This window comes from Microchirus variegatus, assembly GCF_963457635.1.
Source record: "Microchirus variegatus genome assembly, chromosome: 7".
NCBI classification, from domain to species: Eukaryota; Metazoa; Chordata; class Actinopteri; order Pleuronectiformes; family Soleidae; genus Microchirus; species Microchirus variegatus.
Window position 1 is genome coordinate 26995162 of NC_139808.1, and position 24883 is coordinate 27020044.

Consider the following 24883-nt stretch of genomic DNA (forward strand, 5'->3'; position numbering starts at 1 on the left):
AAAATGTGACTTTTACACCGTCACAGAGGAAAAAGAGCTGAATTCCTCCCACTATTATAATAATAATAATAATAATAATAATAATAATAATAATAATGTAACGCCTCTCTAACATCTAGTGACACCGTGCTTTCTAAGGGAGGAGTTAATCCTCTTTGGATCATTTGCAAAGCAATTAGCCATGCCTCCATTGCTATTAAATATAAAGATAACAGCCTACGAGATAAGACGCCGTATGTACCACCACGTATCAAATGTAGATAGCTGCCTAAGAGCCCCCCCCCCCCCCCATATCAGGGGCCATTTACATTTAAATCCTTGTAAATGAACGCGATAGTAAAAAAAATTAGCGCTATATCTACTGTACTATCTATCCTGAAAATTAATTTATGCATTTTAACGACATCGGATCTAAATCCTCGACTAAACTGACCTATAATTATTATACATCGTAAATACTGCACGTTTTTTTTATTTTGTATTTTTTTTTATACACACGCAATCGCTTTAAATGCATGGCTTCATGGAGAATATAAAGTGTAACATTCAGTGCGACGAGGCAAACGTAGAAATGTTTGTGTTTAGCTGCCGTGGAAACATGAAATACATCGCAAATGATGAAAAAGAAGCTAATTCCCCTGTGACCTATGACCCCGAGGGCACACGGAGGCCACGCCCCCCTCTCCGTGTGCATACAGAGGAAGTTCAAACAGAGTTTATGACTACATTATCTCCTCCTCCTCCTCATCACCTCTCCACCCATCAGTGGACACTCCGTGGAGCCACCATGTTGGAGCATGGTGGGGGGGTGCGGGGGGGGGGAGTGAGGTGGGGAAACAGAGAGACCGGGCATCACTCATTCACTCGCCCTCCTAGGTGCCTTTGTCAGGTGATTGCTTGGCGGAAAAAGGAAAACAGATCAATACATCTCCCATGGGCCTGACAGGTAATCTTTACCTGGGGTGAAATATGAGTGGTAGCAGCCTGCTGGATTCCTTAACTGTAACAGGGCAATTGACTGCTCGCTCGCTCGCACGCACGGAAGCCCGTACCCGACCACTTCCTGGTCGTTGGAAATACATTTTGGGGCAACGGGGGGTGGTCTGCTAATTAGCCGAGAGGACACATGAGGTGTTTTCTCCTCCAGGAACTCAATGAAATCTTGATTTCCTGGCACCCAAGCAACAATATCCAGATTTGTTTTCATCCAAAAGAGCAGTATATTGCCAAAAATCAACATTGTGTAGATCAGGGGTCTCAAAGTCAAATGGTCTGAGGGGCCACGGAGCATCTAGTCTGGTCAGGAGGGGCCCGCTCAATAAATAAATAAATAAAGTCCAATTTTGTGAGGGGGAAAATTTGACAATTACTTAAATGTATTTATATATTTTCTAGTTTCTGTCGTTTTCCAGCTTCTTAAAAATGAATATAGTGTTTGTTTTGATATGGAGTGGAAATACAATTCACTCCATATCAAAACAAACACTTTTATTTTGAAATTGAGATTAAAAAATATTAAAAAAAACAGATTAAATGCATCTATAAATATCAAAAACAGACATTTGAAGTTGATATTGAGTGGTGGGCCATGTAAAACTGATTTGGGGGGACCACAAGTGGCCCCTGAGCCACAGGTTTGAGGCCCTTTGAGGCAAAGCTCTCTTTTAAAACACTAGGCGGGTCAATACTCCGTTGATCAGGGTTTTGGACGCTGCTGCTGCTCACTGCTTCAACACGTTGACTGATTCCCGTTGGCGGGGGTTCGTCTCACGCGAGGCATCCATTAAGACGAGTGTGCACACACAGCATTTGTAAATGTCATCCCTGGCCCCGGCCATGATCACATAAAGCCTCCTCAGACAGATTATTGCAGACGTATAACTCACATTAATTGGTCTAACCTCATTCTGCTAAATGCGATTCCTGACTTTTAAATAAGGCTTTAAAGTGTCGGCGGATAATCACGCAGACTAAAGAGAGCGTCCACTTGGACACAGAAACGCATTTTTCTGGGAATAACGCTTGTTTTGTGTTTGATGTCACTGTACGCTGCCACTGATCTTTTTTAATGCATCTAACACACAAGGGAGGCGGGGGAATGTATACCCCAAGGGGAGGTGAAAACAGTGCGTGTACAGCGCTCCTCTCCTGTCTCTGAGAGCTGCTCCTCCATCCTCACATCCACCAGCTCCAAAAGGCAAATATCCAGAGCTGCTGAAAAACAGGCAGTTCAAACAGACTCTGCCACTGGCCTTGAACTTAAATATGATTTGAATGTGGAAGGTGAGCTGCAGAGAGAGAACAGAGGCGGGCCTCCGAGGACCGCGACTACACTGCCCGTGTGTTGTGCTAATGAGCACCTTTGTACAAACTGTAGCTTTTTCAAATCCATGCTAATAGGAGGTCTGTACTTTGTGTGGCTCTCGACTGGTGGTCGCTCTCTGAAACCAGGCAGCAGCGTGAGCTAGTTAAACATTCTGACTTTCTCACCGCTAGTAGCTACGTGCTAACGCTGCTGCTGAACGCTCCCCGCAGTGGACGTAATTTCTGGATTGCGTGGATCCCCTTAAATGTGAGCAGATGATGACTTGGAGGACTTGACGAGGCCTTGATTGCATTAACATTTGTCTGGATCGAGCAGTGACATGCTGATTTTGAAGGCTAATAACATGCTTTGTACATTTTTTCGTTAAGTTTGCGTCAGGAAAGGAAGTGAAGTCTTTATATATAGTCTCAGGCACAACAGTGTCCATTATTTTGTCACGTACGATTTTGTTCAGGCGTCTGTGCGGTCGCCCGGGAAACGAGTCTCCGGCTGCGAAAGCTGCGAGAGAGCGGCTGCGTTGGCGACGTTAGCGCTTCCGTGAGCCCCTTCTCTCTGGTGGTCTTTGTGGAATGAGTTGCAAGCTGCAGAGAGGAAAAGAAAACACAACAGAACAGAACAAAGTAAATGACCCATAAATCAATTATTTCCTCTTGTACTCAGCGCGTGACTCATGGATGTCTCCATATTTTTTTTTTTTGCTGTATTGAAATAAAAGTTTAAAGCAACCCTCTTCTATTAGGTTAAATATTAATGAGGTTTTGGTCAAGTGAGCCAAATCCAATTTGGCCCCCATATAACTTGTGGACATGGTTATTAAAAGGCCAATCTGTGCTGCTCTTATGGCTTAACTCCCCTCCTCCTCCTCCAGTTAGTGAGCTGTATGTTTTCAACTCCATTCATCACACGTTTGTCGTCTCGCCGACTTCCCTTCTTCTTCTTTTTTATTTAATGAGCCTCTTTTCTCTCCATCTCACTCACCTTTTTTTAAACCTCTTTGTCTCTACAAGTCGAGAAAAAACTCCCGAACGCGGCCGATTTCCCCCCCGAGGAAAGACAAACTCTCAAACAGTTGCTTTCCCCGTTTTCCTACTTCTTCGCGTAGATAAATAAATCTTTTCCTTATCTTCCCCCCCCCCCCACCTCTAAAACAAAAGTTAGTGGCGGTCACACAAGACATTTGCAAGGCAGTGCCAGGAGCAGAGGACGAGGGAACTAGAAGTGACATTGTGGCTCTGGGCTGTCTCGGAGGATTAGGCATTACAGCATTCACTGGCATGTGCTTTTTGCTCGTTCCCATTATATCTGCTTGTGCCTCTTTCCAGATGACTTCTCCCCCAAACTGATCCGGCGGGCAAGATAATTGATTAATATTTCTTGAGGGAACGATGACTAACCGTTGCTGAGGTTCCACCCAAACACTCAGGTTAAACATAGTAAGAAAAAAAACTCTAATTTGGCAAAGAAACATCAAGTTTGGAAGTGTGTTGTCGGGCAAATCCTTATCCTCTATCCTAGGTAGAGCTGCAACTAACGATTAAATGGAAATTATGATGTTCTCCAATGTCTTGTTTTTGTCCACAAACCAAAATGATTCCGTTTTAATGACTTCTTTGTCACGTGGAGCAAAGAAACGAAGAAAATATTCATACTTAAAGGTGCCATATGTAAGAATGTGGCTAAAAACGGTTACTACATTCAAATTCAAAACACATATGTCTTTTAGGTTTTAGTTTTCTGACCTAACTGGCAACCCGTGGTTGCTCGGCAGCTGAGACTCTACTGGCTGCAATGATTGGCAGACGGCGGTAGGTGGCGCCACATGCCAAAAACATGATTTCAAAACTTAAACATGATTTGCAGTCTGCAAAATATTGTTTTTAATGCAAATATTTTGTCTGTACTGTTGTTGTTGGTGAGTTCAGTTTGTTATATGAACATTATTCCTGAGTCTCTGTGGCATATTAGGAGGATTTTATGGCCAGTTTCTTTAGATTTATTACATAATGCACCTTACAGAAGCTAAAACGATCAGAAATGTTGTTTGCAATCATGAAAAAAAGCTTCAAACCGATTAATCGATTATCAAAATAGTTGACGGTTCATTTAGTAATCGAGGTCAGAATCAGGATAAACTGTTTCTATTTTGAAAAAGGCAGCTAGCCTAATCTTTTATTTATGCTAGTTATTTTTTTGTACAGTAAGTTTTTATTTGTTTTGTATGAATAAATGTTAACTTTTGTCTTAAGTTTGCCTTTGTGTGATCACATTATCACATTATCTTATACAAACTGTATTGTTTTGATGCCATAATTGTGCCGTAATTGCCTTAACACACTATGCATTGTATCAACTTTGAATCGAGAATCGAATCCTGAGCCACCCAAAGATTCACATCCCTAGCTACTAACACACTGTCAGGCAGCTTAGTCTACATGCTTGTAATTAAAGCTGCAAGGAAAATGTGGTAAAACCAAGTAAAAACATATTGTATATCAGTCAAATTAGGAGTAAAAAAAGTGTCCTCCACTTACGGTTGGTGGTAAAATAACTACATTATTATTACACATTTTATTCCCCCTTGTATAGTATGTTAATTTAATGTGTATACAAATAAAAGTGATGAATGCAAACAAGCAGCAGCAAAAAGGTAAACTGAGATTTATTATCGCGGCAGAATTAGAGCGTACATTATAGTATTTGTTGTGCGGTGATAATGGGAGCCATCTTAATAAGCTCTCATGTGATGCTCTCTCTAAAAACAATCATTAAAGGCCTTCCTGGAGAACTCCCCCCCCCCCCCCCCCTCCCCTCCCTCACCACACCCCCCACCCTCGCCCCTGTTTATTAATCAGCTAATTACACATTGACAGTAATGGGCCTGCTGATTCCCACACTTAAATGAACAGGGCTGAATAGCTCTTTAATGATTAGCCTTTGTGTTTCCCTCTGCCTCCTTTTCACTCATGTGCACGCACACACACACACACACACACACACACACACACATACACATAAATGAAAAAAGGACATTCAAATCAGAGCTCCTGGTAAGAATGTTTGCATACAAGTGAATTCAAAAGCCTCGATATCGATGAAAAACGAAAGCAGCAGGACGGGCGGTTACACTACATCAACTCAAGTGTTTATCTAAGCCTCCAGCAACGACACGAAAGAACCATGAAAGTTTGGTGGAGCAGTGCAAGGCAGGTGCAGGTGGAGACTGAGACGGGGGTGGGATGGAGGGATGGAGGGATGGGGGGTGGATTTTTTGAAGGACGCAGGCACAGGGTGTGTGTGGAGCGGGAGCCGGCGAGGGCGAAATAGTGCGGTGGGCTGCATTTCTGTCAGCAGAAGTGATGGCTGAGGGGTAGCGTTATTTGTCTTGTGCTGCCACACACAGCCCTCACACCAACCTGGGCATTAATGAGCGGGGGGGCCGGACCGCCGGGCAGGAACACGGCGAGGGCCCCTTCCCCGCGGAGGTGATCTGTCATGCGGCCATCTTTGTTCGCGAGGGGGGGGGGGGCAAGGAGACGCGTGAAGACAAAAGGCCAGGGTGGCCTCTACGTGGGCACCGATGCTCATGTGGCACTTAAATCGGGGATAAAACAAAACTAAATTTAACACTATTTATTTACACCACACACAAGTTTGGACCATGATTACTTTACAAAGATAATAAGGCATGTTTGACGTGTGGGAGTTTAAAGAATATATACATTTTTTATATCAATAGCAGTAATTTATGATAGCTATATCTACATACATATATCTGATTGTGTGATTATTTACTGCTTTAACCCATGCTGAATTTAGTTGTAAACAAAATACAATGGGAATAAAGTTATCTTGAAAGTTAAGCAAAATGGCCAAAGCCAATATAAATCCATTATAAATGTGTTATATAGAACAATCAATGGATGAATCGATTATTCAATTAATCGGTTTGAAGTTTTTTTAGCTTCTTAAATGTGAATATTTTCTTTGAAATCATTAAAACTGAATCATGTTTGGTTTGTGGACAAAACGAGACGTTCAAGAACATTGTTTTTTTAAACATTTCTGACACTTTATGGACCAAACGATTAATAGATTACGAAAATAATCATTAGTTGCAGCTCTAGTTTTAACCTGTGCTGAATTTAGTTGTAAACAAACACAATGCCAATAAAGTTATCTTGAAAGTTAAGATAAATCCACGTAAATTGATCACATATTGACATACTGTGTAATATACTTATGTTTTATTGCATTGCGGAGCTGCTTTGTTCTATATCAAGAAAAAAGGATTTGTCGGATTCACTGGGATTTCCAGATTGATGGCGCTGAGAAAAGTAGAAGATGGCCAATTTAAGGCTGAGAAATGGAGCGGTCATCTAATCCAAACAGATACCTTGGCTTGATAAGTTGTGTTGTTTTTTTCTCTTTTTCACACAAGCGGCTTCAGCACCGCTGTGGAAGTGCTAAAAGGGTAAAGAGAGAAGACAAAAGCAACAGCTGGGTTCCCGCCGCAGTAATTCCCCACGGAGCCCCGGGAAAGACACCTCAACACACCGACCCATTTTCACTCTTGATTACAGAGTTTCAAATCAACCACTAACACATACAACAAACCCACTTCCTCCTGGCCAAACTCAAACAACAGACTCGCCTGTCGTGTTTCACCAAGAGTTTCCCGCGTCGCTCTCGCCGCTAAACAATCTTACCATGCAAACGAGATGTTTACCGCGGAGCGACTCCACTCCTGAATCTGATTTTCTGTCATTTTACGTCAAAAAGGCGGCCGCAGCGTTTATGTCAGAGCCGGAATTTGTACACAGAGAGTGTGAAGGCTTGTCAGAGTGAATGTGCGTCTCCTCCTGGCGGCGCTGAGATTACTGAGGAGAGACACGGCTGCAGCGGGCTGCCAAAGTAAAGATTTATATAGAGCAGTTGCAGCTGCAGAAACTGACATTGGACGACATAGAATGCATGATAAATCACGGTGGACAGGGGGCACTAGACTCAAGAAGCAGGAAAACACTCTGAACAGGTCTGAGGAGGGGGGGGGTGTGGGATTTTTGTCAATTGCAGGTAAAAAAACATTAAAATATACAATATTTACTGTATTGTTTTTGCATAAATACCACTTCTAATTGATTTGTGTGGATGTGTTTACTGTAGGATGCCCCTCATTCATGTTGAATATGAGGGGTCTTTAAGGGTCAGGGGTGAATCCTTTTTTTATTTTTATGGGGGGAGATGTTCAGCGATGGGGAGGTGAAGGACAGAACTGCTGGCTGCTCCATCACTCAGTGCAATAAATGGATGCAATCTGTATCCAAGTAAAGCATTGGCTGTTTTTAAATTCCACCTCTTTTATCCAAATGAATGATGGACCCCGGTGCAGCGCACTGTGCGGCAATATTAATATACATCAGAGGCCTGCACCCCTCACTAAATCAGGGAACCACCGGCATTTGTTATTTAAATGACAAACAGCAGCTGCAGAGGATTGAAGCAGCCAAAGGGAAAAAAGGGTGGACAAACCAATTCAGATTTCAATCCGGCAAAGACACGAGGCCCCCGAGCCATCAGTCTAATGAAACGGGGCAGATCCACCGGCTCCAGACACAAACACATTGGCCGCTGCTTGATGCCACGTCCGACGGGGGGCGAAACAGCACAACACAACGCAGGACGCTCCGGATGTAACACAGTTGCCTTCTGACGGAACACACTTCCTACCAACTGTTTTACATTCTGCTTTGTGGAATTATACAATAGAATTGACGAGATTATACAACTATGCTATGCTTTGACGGTAGGAAAATCACAGGTTCCACTGTAACACCTGATTTTTATCTGTTCTTTATCTATAACATGACGGTTTTATCTAAGTTTAGCAAGTTTTTGATTATTAAATTTACTTCTGGAAAAAACCCTAATATTTGACTAAATGGATACAAAGTCAGATCAGATAGGATTCCTTCCTACAACTTCCTGCATATATCGTTCAGATATTTAGGTTTGAACCAAATGTTGTGTATCAACTTTAGCCTTAGCTGCAAGCACTGATGTGTGTCTGTCTGTGTGTGTGTTTTTGTGTTACCTGATAACGTGACGGGCACAGAGTCCGAGTCCCTACTCCTCCTGAAGTTTCCTGTGCATGACAATCCTGGTGTGAGGTTCATCTGCCTGAACAAACACACAACACACACACAGAAAACAGACCAAACATTACACACAAATATAATGTGTATACAAGCATATACATGCATTTATATCGTCACAGAAGTCAATACACAGAAAACACATTAATCCATGTTTTCACCACAGACACACACACACACAGTTCTGCCTCATTAGGACCAGGTTTTGGTCTCCAAGAGGACGACTATTCCTGACTAGGTCAGTGATAACGCCAGAAAAATGTCCTAAAGAGGTAACAAATACAGCTCGTAGTGGCTAGCGCTAGCACTTCAGCTAGCAGCTAACACGGCAGCTCAATGGCACGACAAGTGTCCTAGATTCGACTCAGAGTAGGTCTTGTTGATAAAAGCTTGAGTGCTTAAATATAGGATGTTAAAAACTGGATGTGACAAAAAGAAAACACATTAAAATACTATAAAAAACTTGTAGTGGCTAGCTCTAGCACTTCAGCTAGCAGCTAACACGGCAGCTCAATGGCACGGCAAGTGTCCTAGATTTGACTCTTGGATCTTGTTGATAAAAGCTTGAGTGCTTAAAAATAGGATGTTAAAAACTGGATGTGGAAAGACGCAGTGACAAAATGAGAACACATTAAAATACTATAAAATACTTGTAGTGGCTAGCACTAGCATTTGAGCTAGCAGCCAGCAGCTCAATGGCACGATAAGTGTCCTAGATTTGACTCGGAGTGGGTCTTGTTGATAAAAGCGTGTGTGATTAAATATAGGATGTTAAAAACTGGATGTGACAAAACGAAAACACATTAAAACACTATAAAATACTTGTAGTGGCTAGCACTAGCATTTTGCTTGCAGCCAGCAGCTAACATGGCAGCTCAATGGCACGACAAGTGTCCTAGATTGGACTCAGCTTGAGTGCTTATAAATAGGATGTTAAAAACTGGATGTGACAAAACAAAAACACATTAAAATACTTGAAGTAGCTATCATTAGCATTTGAGCTAGCAGCTAACACGCCAGCTCGATGGCTCGACAAGTGTCCTAGATTTGACTCTTGGGTCTTGTTGGTTGATGTATATGTGGGCAGTTAATGACAGAAAAGAATATATTGAAGATGTTCTGCTTATTATATAGAATAAGGCAACACCTCTGGGTGGATTTAAGGAACGACATGGCAACACACAAAAACAACACACAGAAGGAAAAAGCTCCTTATGCTCAATCTCAGACGGTGGGCTACATAAAGCTCTCTAAACCAGCACCTGCAACAAAAAGGCCCTGTCAGGGCAGCCTTTTAACAGGCAGCATGTTCCATGACCTCAACACCCATAAATCACATGACGGGGCGTGTAGATGCGGCGGGTGTCGAGAGCTGTCGAGAGCTGTGGGGCCACGCTTTGAGCGAAGTCTCTATGTTGTATAATCAATAGATATAAAAATAAATGGCCTGACCGTTATTCTCTCGCTGCTACCCGTCCTCTAATAAAATCCCAGTAATGCATATTTCATTTACTTTTATACTTATTGATTAGCTGTACTCCAGTTAGTAAATCACGTGCCTATCGATCCCCTCGATCGTACCTCTGTCGGATAGCACATAACCAGCCATTTGCGGGCCCTGATAAAAAGCTCAGGCATTGAACTCCCCACAGTAAATCTCGGGCGAACTAACTTTTTAATTCGAAAATCGATCGGCGTTTAAACGTCGCATTATTTCACAAGGCACGCCTGCGGTATTAAAAGTAAGACCCCCTGATGTATTTGGTGTTAATGTGTGGAGGCCCCATCCCTCCATCTCTGCCCTCATTACACCAAGGCAGAGACACTAGGAGCTACAACTACTCGGCACAATGCTAATCAAACATCATCAGCTGGATCATTGACCAAGACAAAAAAAAGGCTTTTTATTTAGCATGTTACATGGCTGAGTGTAAAATTGAAAGAACACTGTTTTTATTATTTAACATCTGCTACTTCATCAGTTTTAACAGCTCGACAGATGTCGGGCCTGTTGTTCTGCGCCTAAATATACAGAAACCATGATGAGGAAAACACAAAGATTGACTTGAGAGGCAATGAGCAATGAAAAACGGCGACAAAAGTCTAACAAAGGCACAAGGACACGGGAGGGGGAAAAAAAAGCCTCCCAAGATGGATTTTTCAGGTCATATGAGACACTTTTAAATGCACGGCCGTCCCCTAGGGTACAAATATAAAACAGCACTGACACGGGGTCAATTGCAATTTTGGTTGCCCACATCCAAAAGCAAATATATCAATTAAATATAATAAAGCAAAAGACGAGCGAGGAGCTGCGGCTACAAAATGGCCATCTATTTCCATTAGGGTACATGGTGCTTCAGGTGTGAGGAGGATCTCAAGATTAATAGAGGTATTCAAATGAATCAGAAAGGATTAGGGTCTCCAGGGGACGTAATCGATGGCTCCAAATCAATAATCAATAGGCCACTCACACCAATATACTAACTGCTGACACCGAGATCTCACAATTAAAATGAAACCTGGGCAGCGAGCGGTGTAAGACTATGATTTATCTGCGAGCGCAAGTGTCATTTAGAAATAAATAAGTCAATAGATAAAAGCTGGGTTCAGGCGGGAGACGGTTATGCATTTTAACGTGGCTGTGGCACGCGGCGGCGGCGGCATTACGGCCAAATCCCACAAAGCGTTGCACCGTTTTCACACGCCGATACCGGGATAAACAGCCTACGCAACCCGGCACAGCCTTTATCACTTAACATCAAATCTCTGATTGTTGCCGTCAAGCGTGCACGCCAAAAACGTGGCGGCGGAGAGGGGGGGGGGGGCGTGCGAGATGACAGCTTTTATTAATACAGTATCATTTCAAACCTGTGCTGCGAGTGCGAGATTAATGTTTACACTCCGAAGAGAGGAAAAACACTTTCTCAAGGGTGTTTGGAAACAAAGAAAAGTCGTGAAATCGATCAAAGAAATGAAAATAAAGTGAGTGGAAATCCAGAGTGGACGTTAGAAAGTTTCAGAAGATGCAACAGTGGCTCGTTCCTGCGCTTAAAGTGAATTTTTGTAATTGTCTGGTGTTTTTTTGTTTGTTTGTGTACGAGTGTAATTTAAAGGGGAGTTAAAGGAGGTAAACGGGCGGGGGAATGGAGCTGGGTCGCGAGGACAGAGCAGCCATCTCACCAGAGAGTGGATTTGAGCAGCTTTGGGATATAGAGTCAGCTCGTGCCTTCCAACGGGACACATCAGAAGCCCCTCTCATCAATCCACCCCCCCCCCTCCCTCATTCATTTGGGAGTATGATTTATACTTTTTGAAGTGAAGGGTCTTGAATCCCACTATAAAGGAATTAAGAGGTCTCCCCCGAGTCCGCCATTCAAATGAGAGCATGGCAGGGATATGAGGGCGATTTAATAGAGAGAAATTAGTATTCACAATGCCTCAAACTGGAATCTGAAGGAACCTTTCAGGTGGAGAAGAAAGGGCGGCCACAGTTTAGAAAAAGAAAGCCCTAAGAAGTCGGGGGGGCTTTTCATAGCAGCCGTGTTTTTGCCCCTCATCAAGGAAGTGCTGAAGCGCTATGTGAAATAACCCCAGAGAGGCAGAGGAGGGGAAAAAGAATCTGTGTGTGAGACAAAATTAAGAATGCACCATAAATAGGAAGAGTGGAAACAATACAATGAGGAAGAAGACCCACAGACTCGAGGCCAAGGGGGCTGCACGGCTCCCTCTATAGTCCCCCATAGTCCTGCATGCAGATCCAACAGTTCCAGGGGATGACTGGGAGCGATGAGACGCTTTGACAAACATCTTTTGGATGAATCCCCTTTTTTAAAAAATGTTTTTGTGCAGTCGCTGAAATACAGGGATTTGAATCTGCATTTCAACTATATCAACACAAAAGTATTTTGTCTGTTTGGAAACGGTGTGACCTTGAAAAGTATTAACTTTTTCAGTGTTGCCGCGCGTCACTTCAGCGAAGACGTGAGGCCACGGTATTATCGCTGTGTGCTCCGCCAACATGTTTTTTAGCTTATTAATGTATTCAAATGTCCTCTCTTTGGAGTTTTTAAACAGTTTTGTAATAGAAAAAGTTCTTCACAGCGGAGGCAAAAGTCTCATGTTTAACATAATATGAAAATGAAATATTCATTCGTGATGAATATAATTACAAAACGGGTGTGTTATTTCCTAAAAAATAAGGTAAAAGACCCCAAAGCAAAGACCAATAATGACTTAGAACGAATGTGAACAATTATAACTCGTGTGTCTCTGTGTATTATACACATCGTTTGAAGATTATTTCATGATTAAAACAAGATTTCTGATCGTTTTAGCTTCTTAAATGTGAGTATTTTCTCAGAAATCATTAAAACTGAATCATTTTGGTTTGTGGTCAAAAATGTAATTTCCAGGTTTTTTAACATTTGCAGCTGTAATCTAAAGTGTATCTCTTCAAGTCCTTGTGAGCGTTGCCCTCCTTTACAGCATAATCTCGGCACATTTTACACACATGTTGCATTATTTTTTACACAGATTTCTTTTTGTTAAGAGCAGCCCAAGCTCTGCTCATCTATCAATAGACTGAGCTTAATTGAAAAAGAGACTAGCGTCTTCTATAATAAAAAGCCCCCCTGAGAGGCTGCTTTTATTTCATTTAACATGGCATCAACTACCTGTTTCTGCAGATTGAGGAGGAACTTCTCTCTGCCATCATGTCAATAGGACACATGGGTAATGGGCACAAAGGCTTCAACTGGAAAATTGAAAGCAATCAATTACAATTTCACCATTTAGAGTCGGAATAAAAGGGGATCATAACGAAAGAAAAAGACAAATTAGGATGTTAACAAACCTGGTTTCGGTCTCGTTTTCCAACAGAGGGCAGCCAAAAGCTAAAAAGGAAATGATATAATTAGTATAATCACTGGGACACATAACCACAATTATTCACTGAGGAAAATGCTTATCTTACTCTCTCTGGTAAGGATCTTGAGAGTAATGTCTCAGTCTCTCCACAAACACGGGCATTCTGCTGCCCTGTTCAAACACATGTGAAATATGTGTCGGTAAGAAGAAAGACACAAATACGGCATGTTTTCAGTGAAAGAGTTTGTGCTTTAACCTTGCTGGAAATCCTCCTCCGCTCCTTCCTGATGCAGCAGGCAGCAGAGCCTGGCAGCTGCTTCAGCCGTGAATGATACCCTGCAACAGGAAGAAATTCACTATACGTATCGAAGGTGGACAAATACAACGGATTTATTCTGGAACTTTGTGTCTAGAAGACCTCTCTTCGAGGGCTGTGCAGGTTGCAGAAAAGTGGGTTGGGACGGGTGATCGTCGAGGGACAGCTGGTTATCCGAGTCCCAGTTGGGCAGCAGGCTGGCGACGCCTGTCCCGGCTCCACACTCGCCTTCAAAGAACCAGTCGCTCTGCTCGTCGTCACCTACACAGTACACACAGGGGGACATGTGAAGATGTTGTACAGGGGTGGTGTATGCATGTGTTTTCTATCATATTTGTATCCAAATTCCACTTCTAATCCACTCAAATCAGTTTTTTGCAAACCTCAAATATCTTGTTTTGTCCACAAAACAAATATTTTTTCTGTTTTTAATGAGATTTTTTTGTAATATGTAACAAAGAAACCAGAAGATTATCCCATTTAAAACTAGAAAAGCACTCGGAGAGCGCAGGCCACCGCCGAGGCAGCTCACCCGTCGGCGCGCAGCATATACGGATGAAGCCCAAAATTAAATCACTTGTTCCTGGTTCCATTGAGGACATTTCGTGAAAACGTCATCCAAATCCGTCCATGACGTTTCGAGTTATGTTGCTAACTGACAGACAGACAAACAAACTCTAGAAAAACCAGGAAAACCTACTTTAGAGGAATGGATTTGACATAATCTATGATATTTTTAAGATGGAAAGGATTACCTTTGCTTTGAGACTTCTCTGAATTTCTCTGTCTCAGAGCTACATTTGCCCAACACCGATACCCACCCAGTACAGAATACCAGGTCCTTTGTGTATAGTGGATTGTATATTGTGTATTGTGTCTAGGCTGCACCTTCCTGTAGCACCAGCAGGGAGCCAGCTCCCCGATGCCTACAGTAGACAAAGTGGTGTAAAAGCACCGTCTGAAGGTAGAGTCTTTGTCTATTGGAGGAATGCGAAAGGGAAGTTGCTCAGATATAAATGTGGAGTGTTCACTTTGCTCGAGTTCTATCTCCAGCAAGGATCACTTCTGTGAAGATTGACCTTTTTCCTTGCTTACTGAGTCTGTGATACTTTACCATGAGCTACAATTGTAGCTACAATTGTGAGCTACAATTGTGTATCTGCAGTTGGCTAAATGTGAAGTAAGATATGTATCGTCACTGTCTGTGTGGACCTGAAAAAATTTAAAACACTCAAACTGATCGACTGAAATAGCTGAAGATGAATCTCGTAATTGACTCATGTCGCAGCCCTTCTGTTAAAAATCAGTGGGTGCACTTCGAACCCCGCAGACACTGTTTGAGGACGGCCCGGCTCCTCCGCTCGGACCCGTCAGTCAGCAGAAGCGTACACAGAGGAACCGTGCCGCTCACAGTCAAGGTGTAGTGACAACTGTTAAATCTGAGGCTGCCTGGGCCCCCGCCGCAGCTAATGAGATTAGCAAAGGCTTCAGCGCTCATTAGCACGACATGACAACGTCTTATTAGAGTCGCCTGGATGCCCGGCTGCAAACCGGCCCATTGTGGTGAAAAACCTGCAGCATTCCCTCAGAGTCCAGGAGGGTATTGTCCAAAATCTGCAAACTCTATAACTGATGAACAGCTATGTGTATAACGTATTTCTTTATATATATATATATACCTTGTCTTCCTTCATCATTGGTAAAGAGGCCAGGGTCACTGCTGCATGTGCTGCTGGTTTCCCTGTGAAGAGAATAAGAGGAAAACATCACATGTGAATGAGTGGCCGCTTGACCTCCTTTTTCTTTAGGAGGATCAGTGACAGAACTCTCTGCTGTGATTTGTCCTCTAAAACCTGATGGGTGCTTAAGGTCGGACCGCTGTTACGGCATCTGAAAAGTGAAGAAAGAATGTACACGGTGCCCCCCCGTCGCCGCGCCGCGCCCCGATGTCAACATTTAACATTTAACATTTAACATTCAACGGTTGAAATAATGAAGAAGTCCTCGGAAGCTAGAGGTCGACATAAATGGAAATGACAGAAAAAGACAGAGAGCCCGCGCCGCCACCGCGTTCTCCTTTTGTAGCGATAGCGAACACAAAGGCACAAGGAGACACTCTGATCGAAGCCACTGAGTGACATGCACAATCTAATTGAATATCCTCCGCTGTCAGCTCCAATCTAATCTGGCCTGCGTTTTGGAGGATGACGGGGGGGGGGGGAAGCGAAACACATTCCCCTGCCCCTCCCTCCCCTCCGGCTCTGGGTGTGCACAGAGCGACCCACAGACGTGCCACTTCCACGCGACAACTGGCCAACATCTGCTGTGTGTGGGCTGCCACCTTTTATTGCCTGGCCTGTTCCATCTCCCCCGCCCCCCCAAGGCAACCTCAGTTACCCTCCACACTCTCTCTGCAAACCCCCCCCCCCCTGCTCGCCCAGATCACCCTGGGTTCCTGTGCGTTTCTCACACCTCAGCCACCTTGGACTGGGACCTCCAGACACTCCAAGGTCACGGGGAGGTGTGTGTGGGTGATGGAGGAGCGGAAAGTAGAGGGACAAGCGCTCAGTGAAGAACATGTCTGTAGTTTACAAAAGCACCTTTTTTTAAATTCCAGTCAAAATTTAAGCTTCTATGAGTTATAAAGCAACCATCAATACTAGTAAAAATACATAATATTTCAATTTATTGTCTGTAATTTAAGGAAAATGTCCATGTATCAACATTTCTGTTTAAAGATTCCAGATTAAAACCATTTGTCCTGGGCTGAAACTGCTGAGTCTTCAAGTATTTTGGATTATTTCACAATAAAACAGATATACAATAGTCGATATCCTAAATCATACTGATATTATTGTCCAGACCTACCATTGAGACTAAATCTACTCTTTACATAACGCTTAATTCCATTCTTACAGGGACATATTATGCAAAATCAACTTTTTAAATCATTTTAATACTTATATTTGAGACTCTGGAGGCCCTATGAGTCGGAAAAGTGGGAAAAATATGACTCAGTCATGTTTTTGTGGTCCGATTCTGTCTAAGTACAGGAGATAAATCACACCATGTTGACTCCGCTTTGTCCCTAAAAAACATGAGAGTGCAGATGAGGGTAATAGTATCGTTTATAGTTTATATATGACCGCAATGTGGCGGCTGGAGTTGGTAAATGATGGCTTTTCTAAATGCTAACTGATGTTAGCTGCTGGAGCCTCAGTGAAGCCGACGCAGGCACTCAAAAGCAAGCCTTCTGAACAGGGTTGTTTTAACAGGGTGATTGAACTGCTATCATCCGTAAGGTATTTTGACCAAAGCATGTCACAGACATGTTCATCAGGACACCAGGGAACAAGGTTAACTTGTAGAAATAGGGTATAATATGTCTACTTTAATACTTCCTACTAAAGAGAGGGTGTATCTTTGCCTCCTATTCATCATCCCTGACCTTGCGTATGGAAAGCTGCAGGGTCAGATATTGCTGATACAGTGTTGAGCCATATTGCAGAGGCCCCCCCCCCCCCCCCCCATCAGTTATGGCAGTGTAAGTAAGAAAAAAAATATCTGTGTCTTCCTGACCAGATGGTCGTGCATCATCATCATCATCTGCCCTCACATCCACGAGAAGCAGATGTGGCTTCTCCTGGGAATCTGGAAGATGCCTGGTCTGAGCTGAGAAACCCTCTCTCCAGACTGATTCCCCAGGCCTGATTCTCCTCCGTCCTAACACACCACCACCAGACACACTGGTTGGCATCTGGACGGCATTGACGGCGTTTTCAAAGTGCAAAAGTTGTTGTTTTAATACACTGAAGGGACTCCCAATAGGAAGTGCAAATAAGTTTGAAAAGAATCACAGGTATAAACAATTAATTAGAGACGTCCATTAAGTATTTATCTGTATTAACGGCGTAATGTGATGTCGCTTGGAGCAGCACAGGGCCGACGTGAAACCGTCGCCCATTAAGTAGTGCTTAATGAATGTGATGAATAATTAAGACCGCCCCATTTTTCTTGGTACCAAAAACACATCCTCTGTCTTCAGCGTTGACCTTTGTCAAGAAAAGTTGACAAACAAAAATGTCAGGGGGGGCAAACTTGGTCTTTGTCTGAAATGGAGACGTAAGAGTTGGGTGGCAAACACACGCGACAAACAGTCTGCACCAGGTCAAACACTGTGGATTAAGTGCCATAAAAACAAACACGTCTTAATGAGAATTACTGTTCTATTTCCATGGCGAAACAAAAGCAAGGGCAACAACAAAAAACTGCATTGTTTTAGAGCTAATAAAAAAAATTACCCCCCCCCCCCGCATGACACAACCAGAGGAGGTGAAGCAAAAACACAGTATCCAGATGAGCACTAATCATTAGGATATAATCCTCAGCTCCTGAGAGAGGCAGCGCAGTTTGCACAGAGATTACAGGCTCGCTGCCACTTATTGAGCCTGGGCTCATTCTGCAGAGGAATAAAGAATTGGCAGAGGCAAAGTGCTGATAACAATGGATCTGTGGGCTCTTCAAACAAGCTGCCCCAACCCCAAATCCATGCTCTCTTCCATGGGTGTCTGATTATAAGGTTATCCAAACCCTCCCTGAGCTCTAGTAATTGGATTAGTCTCAGAGATTTATGAAAATTAACTTCAGCAAATGCGGCGCTGCCTTTTTCTTTCCAGAAAAAAAACTCCTCATACAGTTTTTCAAAATATAAATTACAGTGCGATAAAGCTCCCGAGTGCGAGAGCTTTGTTTTTCCCTCGGTGGCTGAGTTGAAGTCAACGTCACCCACGACAGGCAGCTGAAGACTGATCTTGGACAGCGTCTACCCACAGGTGAGGCCTGCTTGCTGGGGCCAGCATGGGTGCCAGGTTGCCTCAGTGCCAGCAGGCTGGACCAGGTCTAATCAAGTATGTGGAGCCCAACTGGAGCTGCCAACATCTGCTCTGTGTGCACTTGGGTGGCTGAAGGCGAAAAAAAAAAAAGCTCTGCTCAGTATGCACATAAGAGGAGTGACCTTGAGGAGGAGGCATGTTTTTAAGAGAGCAGACACTTCAAATGAAAAAAAAGGTTAATGGAATGAATAAAAAACCGAGTGTTTCAAAAGCCGTGGCAACAATGGCTTGTGTGTCTGACATCAAATGGGCCGTACACTGTCTGAGTATAAATATTGCTGTTGTATTACTGTCAGCCCCTCATCATCACTGCTGCCATTTAATCATATCCTTTGCCTCTGCCGGGGCTTAACCATTAGATTGTTGAGCCCGCCCGTACGGTGTGGCAGTCTACTGAGCAGCAATCAAGAGCGTCGGCGTTGTGTAAGTGAGAAATGATTGACAGCGTGCCACGGTGTTCCCATTTATTTCTTCTCCGGAGCTGTTTTCTGTCAGAACGGCTATTGATTTTTCCATAAAGTAAGAAAACAAGTACCGTTTAGGGGCTAGGGAGGTCAGCGCAAATGAAACCAGAAGATGTAAGGCCTCGTGTCGGTCCCATTACTGGTTACCTCAAATGTCTTATTCTCAGAGTTTGTTTGTTTTTTTTATGGGAAATGCTTTGTTCTAGTAGCAACTGCATACTGTACATTGTTGTTTAAATGCAATAGTTATTGCAAAAACACCACTTCTTCTTCCCATTTGCGTGATTATTGTCTTATTATTTCATTATTATTTAATCCAGTGTGATTCCATTTAATTTTGCTAAATAAAAATGCACACAAGAGTCTGGACTATGGGACACTGGGACAAGCCGGGGTTTAATTACCCAGCCCCAAAACAGAAATTCATTTCAAAGCAAATCAATACCGCAAAGTCTCTTATTTATTTGTGACGATATTTCTCAAAAGGACATAATGAGCTGGCAGATGCCTGGAGGCATAACTATCAAAGATCTCTCCCTGGTGATCATCTCAGCTATAGGAGATGGGGATGGAGAACTCTATCATTCATTTTTAATGTCAACTCAATACTTTAAAGTGGAGTGGCATGATTGTGATACATTCTTTTGGTTTTAGTTGAGGACGTGCTGAATATTGACAACTGGCTCGATGAAGACAGGCAGTGTAGATCATCTTAAATGTCGCCTTGTTAATTGCTTCTGTCTGATAGTAGTTATGCCCATGACTTTTATGTTATGGGTTTAACTGCCTTAGTAACTTTCCATTTAAAGGGTAAAAAGGGGCTTTCATAGTTTGGAGCTCCTTTTTGCGAAATGGTGATAATCTTGACTCCTTGGATAATAATGAGATTAACATTTGGCTTTGTTGGAATTAGCTGCATTTTCACATCTTTTGTTCTTTCTTTAAAAGTAAACGGACGCCATTTGCAGGCTTATCTGTGTAAAAATCATTATAATTAACTTAATTGATGGATTAATGCAACATTTATGCATTAAAATCTCTAAAAACGATGACACACATGAGCCAAAATGCTTCCAACATTCATTAAATCCATAGAAATGTGTATTTATGTTCCAAGATAATGGACCTTTTTGATTTTCCTCGCCTATAAATGACATCAGAGTGAGGAAGGAAATATTTGTTACTACTAGTTAACCAATGTGTTGAGGAACCAAATGAGAAATGACATTCTGTGTGTTTAAAGTCTATTGGAAAGACAAAACAAGGAAGAAAATCCAACATTACCCCTCGGACATGTTTTCATCTGCGCCATCTCCGTGCTCGTTGGTCATCTTCCTCTTCCAGCATTTCTTTCCCATCAGCCTGGCTCCTTCAGCATGTCTCTCTGCTCCCATCCAACCACCAGACCTCTTCTTGGATTCTGACAACTGCTGCATCCTCGACGGCCTGAACCTCTGTTTCCCATCCACACCAGAAATACTTAACTTCTGCTGCAGACTGACCGCGACACCTGAGGTCATGCGCTTGACCTTCCGTCGCCTCCTGAGCGGCCGTCCTGGATTATTCTCTGCGAAAGAGTCAGACTCTGGCCAGGAGGGCTGTCTCATCCTGGCCGGACCTCGCATGATGGAGTGCCAACGGTTGTTTGAAGTCAAGTCATCAGAGTCACTGCAGTTGGCCAAAGAGGCAGCGATGGTCGAGGAAGAGTCCTGCCTGTACTGTTTGGCTTCGTCCAAGCTGGACTCCGAGGCCTCGATCCAGCAACGCCTGTGCTCTGTCGGATAAATAGAGGACTCGCGGTAGCGCTTGCGCACTCTGCGGCGGCGGATCTGCCTGCGCTGCTGCAGTGGACTCAAGACCATTTCCTGCCACAGCTCCCCCAGCTTACTCTGCTCCGAGGTCTGCTCCAGTGCAGACACCAAGTCCTGCACCAGCTCATCCATCATGGTGCTGAGGACAAGACACAACAGGGGGGAACACTTAGTTAACACTGTGGACATGCAATACAAAAGACACAATAACACATCACCAACGTCTGCTGCTGCTCAAATTAAATTAATTTATCAATACCATATATACAGGTTTCTATTAGTCAACAAGCAAGTTTGTATGGTGTTAGGTCACAGGATTTGTTTTTATTGTCAGCAAAATGACCAAAAACTGAAGGACCTGGTCCCACTGAACACATTTAAGGGACTACTGAATAACAAACATCTGGCTATAGATGTTTTTAAATGATTACAACTGGTTTTAATGTCACTCAAGATAAGATCTTAAATAACATGTAATAATAGTTATAACAGGCAGCATGATGATAATGTTGATGCTAATGTCTGTAACTGGCCAGGAGACTGTTGTAAAAGATATTCTTAATTCTAGTGGGTCTTATCCTGGTTAAATAAAGGATTTAAAAAATAATAACATTATTATGAACTTAGACACATAGAAAGTATCCTTCATTTTCAGTCTCATGATTATTATTTCACTATTCTCATGCTTTGCTAATGCTACAACACTACTATAAGCACACGTTGTAGCATGTGTACACTGTATACATTAGCTGTGTTGTACAATATTTACACTAGCTATGTAACATATGTACAGGAACAACTTTTAAAACGGGTACTTGACTCGTGTGTAAGGGATATAATGTCCAGCTGTGCATGAAACATCAGTTACAGCTGACCCCAGGAGGCAAAAATGCTAAAATAGAGCTACATTCGCGTTCCTCCCTCTGAGTAAAGCGGGCTGTTTGAGTGTTAGCACGTCGTTAGCAGCTACATCCCAAACACACACACCATCACAACAACAAGCTAATGGAGCAGCTATAACGCGTAATAACAACAGAGCAGCGAGACAATAGCAGGGGCTGCTGCTGAGTGTCAGTGCGGACTGTTACGTAACACCTCGCTGTTGTGTTGTGAGCTCAGCACAAGGACAAACTAATAGACGCACTTATATCTCCACTGTTAGCAATTAGCGCCGTACAGTACATTTATATAAACACTGCGTTTGTATATTTCCATGTGTTATTAATACACGCTGCACACCGCTGTCGTCGTTTAATGGTCCAATAAGGCAGTGTTGTCTGAGCACTCACCAGTCGAAGCCTGCCTGTCTGTCTTGTTTTGTTTTCAGCAGCACAGCTGGGACACCGTTCTCACTTCCGCCCTGCTGGCAGCCAATCGGGTGTCTCCGTGCTGGCGTCCGCCAATCACGGACCTCCGCGCTGCTGTCATCCAAATAGTTCTGGCAACAGAGGGAAGTGACTGAAGGGAGGCTTTTTAAAAATAATAATAACACCAGGATAGTGTGCTAAAGTCAAATACACATTAAGTGGAGTGTACACTATTTAGTCACTTTATTAGGTACACCTTTTCCTGTCTATGTTAAGGATATGGCAGCAAACAGTGTGCAATTAGGCATGTAGACACCTCACAATATAGAAAATAACTAAGATTTCAAAAACCCAAAAAATACAAATGGAGAAAGTGAGGTACGAATATATATCTATGTGGTTCATATGTGCATTTGTCTTCAAAGTAAGATAAATAGCCAACCCTTAAATTTTAACCTAAAGGTGAATCGAGCAACTGCAAGCTTATTGAAATGCACTAACTAACCTTAGAAGAACCACGGGCTAGTGGCCACTCCTGCCACTTTATTTTGCGTCCTCTGTACCTAATAAAGTGGCCAGTGAGTGTAGACAACCTTCATAAACCAAAAGCTACATAGCACAATATTTTACAAATGACTTTAAGTCAAAATCAGCAGGGAAACAGCACTTCTGTGCAGAGAGGAGGAACCCAAAATCACCCTGCTGTACTGCAGATAAAACAGTTTATTTCCTATGGTGAACACATTAACTGTATTTCCTGATGTTGTACAACAACACCATCAAAAAATGTTATGAGTCCAGGTTGTGGAAAACAACAAAGAAGTACAGTAAAGTCTATAGGACACATGCTTTAGACACTTGAGGCAAAAAAAAAAAAAAATGAAATCACACTGATATTACTTCAACTGTGGAGTGAACTCATTCCAGTCTGTACAGGGCTCAATAAAAAGGACATTTTCCTACGTTGCCTCTCAATCATGGAACACATTACAGCACATCTAAAGCTGTCCAGCTTGATCCCACTTGGGGATATTAACCTTATTTTAGGTTCACTTGAGAAAGTGTTAGGAAACTTCTTTGGTCTTTGGAAACGTATTCCCTTATTTTAATACTTTCTGCCACTCTGGCACTGTAACTAATTGCTGTATTATTGTACCTGTATACAACTACTACAATTACCTTTTTTATAAATATGTTGAATTAAAAATAAAAATACAGTGACCAAGATTGGTCACAGCCAAATGATAACAACCCCAGTTTGAATATCAACACCAACAAAGGCCTGGAAGGGGAAGTAGAATTAATTGATGTTATTCCTACATATATTATTATTTTAAATACTCACAGTCTCAGGGCATCACAAAGCTTTGTTGTTTTACTGTCTGGCAAAGTCTGTGATAAATGACAAAAAAATAGACATTTTAAAAGTGCACACATGATTCCCGGTCAATTAATACATAATTATGCTAGTATGGTTATATTATAGCATTGCTAACACAAGAAATCTAACGTTCTTTTGCACAGTATTGTATTAAAACTTTGCATGTAATGCATCAATATGGTTTTAAGCAATTTGCAATATTAAATAATGCAATACTACACATTAAATAAAGTGTCCTTTTCTGGCAGTTTCATTCAAAATCAACAACTTTGGTATGGTAAGAAAATCAAACACCGTGTTAAGTCTGTAATTCCTGTCGCTGCAGATCGTACGACGACAATAATCCCATCGCACCTTTTTAAAACAGCGAGCTAATAATTGTTTTATGATGTGTCGTGACAACTCCCGTCCAGTGTGTTTCTGAACGGGGGGAGGAGGGGGGTGGGGGGTCAAAAAAAGAAAAAAAAGTCCTTTACCACTTCTTTCATCTCTCAGATGACGGCAAAAACCAAATAATGAAAAAGAAAAGTCTGTGAAAACGAGCACAAAAGCCGCTCAATCTCTCTCATCTTCCTCTTAATAACTGCAAATTTCCCCCTGGGCCCATGGGGAGAGGGCCTCTCTGTGCTGCTGCCACCTTATCTGTTGCCTCCATATTTCAGCATGCTGAGTGTCTCCCCTCTGTACCCAGCAGCCCCTCGGCCTCCTCTCGCCGGAGCCTGTGGGGAAGCTGGGGCTCCTGGGTCTGCCATTGTTCTGGCCTGGGAGGGGAAACGTCCAGAGAGAGCTCCCGGAAGCCAAAGACTGGGAATATTAAAAAAAAAAAAAACTTGAGCCACTGCTTCATTAAGAAGCAGCCTTTCAAAAGCAAACATATCAGAAACAGCCCCCTTTTCAGGGGCAGTAATTAGCAATTTGGAAACCTTGCCCCCTCAGGATATACAGTTTCAATTTAGTCAGCAGCTTTAGATTCTTAGGCACTTAATATTCATTGTTTCTGCCATCTTCCCAATTTCTCGACATTGTAACATTGTCTGGTCTTTTACTGGCGATAAAGTGTTTTATCTTTCATGTAATTCTTCTTTTCAATGAGCCCCCCCCCCCTCTCTCTCTCTCTCTCTCTCTCTCTTTGCAAGAGGAGTTAATTTTTTATAAATACATTTCCGAGGGATTTGGAGAGAATGTGACGGATGTGATAGTGGAGTGCTCTTCAGGAAGCGTCGGACTCTGTGCGAGTGTGGCGTAAATAAAGTTCCTGCAACTTTTACAAATTTGTTTTTACTAATGTGAGAGTTGTGGTGTCTGTTTTCCTCTACTTTACTGGTTTACTCATTTGTGGGTTTTTCAAGGGTTCTTGGTAACACT

At 42.7% G+C, this 24883-nt stretch overlaps 1 protein-coding gene across 1 annotated transcript; it reads right to left on the reverse strand.

Moving 5' to 3' along the window:
• Positions 1–1568: 1568 nt before the first annotated feature.
• Positions 1569–22134, reverse strand: LOC310929476 (G patch domain-containing protein 2-like). Its single transcript, XM_083892247.1, has 10 exons — positions 22120–22134; positions 20304–20969; positions 15343–15404; positions 13766–13924; positions 13604–13683; positions 13454–13518; positions 13334–13373; positions 13155–13234; positions 8418–8503; positions 1569–2907 (listed from the first exon to the last, which is right to left on the reverse strand). Exons 2-10 carry the CDS (start codon positions 20963–20965, stop codon positions 2777–2779), a joined length of 1365 nt encoding a protein of 454 aa, XP_083748373.1. The 5' UTR covers positions 20966–20969; positions 22120–22134; the 3' UTR covers positions 1569–2776.
• Positions 22135–24883: the final 2749 nt, after the last annotated feature.

Coding starts and splice junctions, on each gene's coding strand:
- LOC310929476 (XM_083892247.1), bottom strand. CDS start 20,965: ATGATGGATGAGCTGGTGCAGGACTTGGTGTCTGCACTGGAGCAGACC. Junction 13,684..13,765: donor TGCACAGCCCTCGAAGAGAG/GTCTTCTAGACA, acceptor TTCCTGTTGCAG/GGTATCATTCACGGCTGAAG. Junction 8,504..13,154: donor TCCTCAATCTGCAGAAACAG/GTAGTTGATGCC, acceptor GTGTTTGTTCAG/GCAGATGAACCTCACACCAG.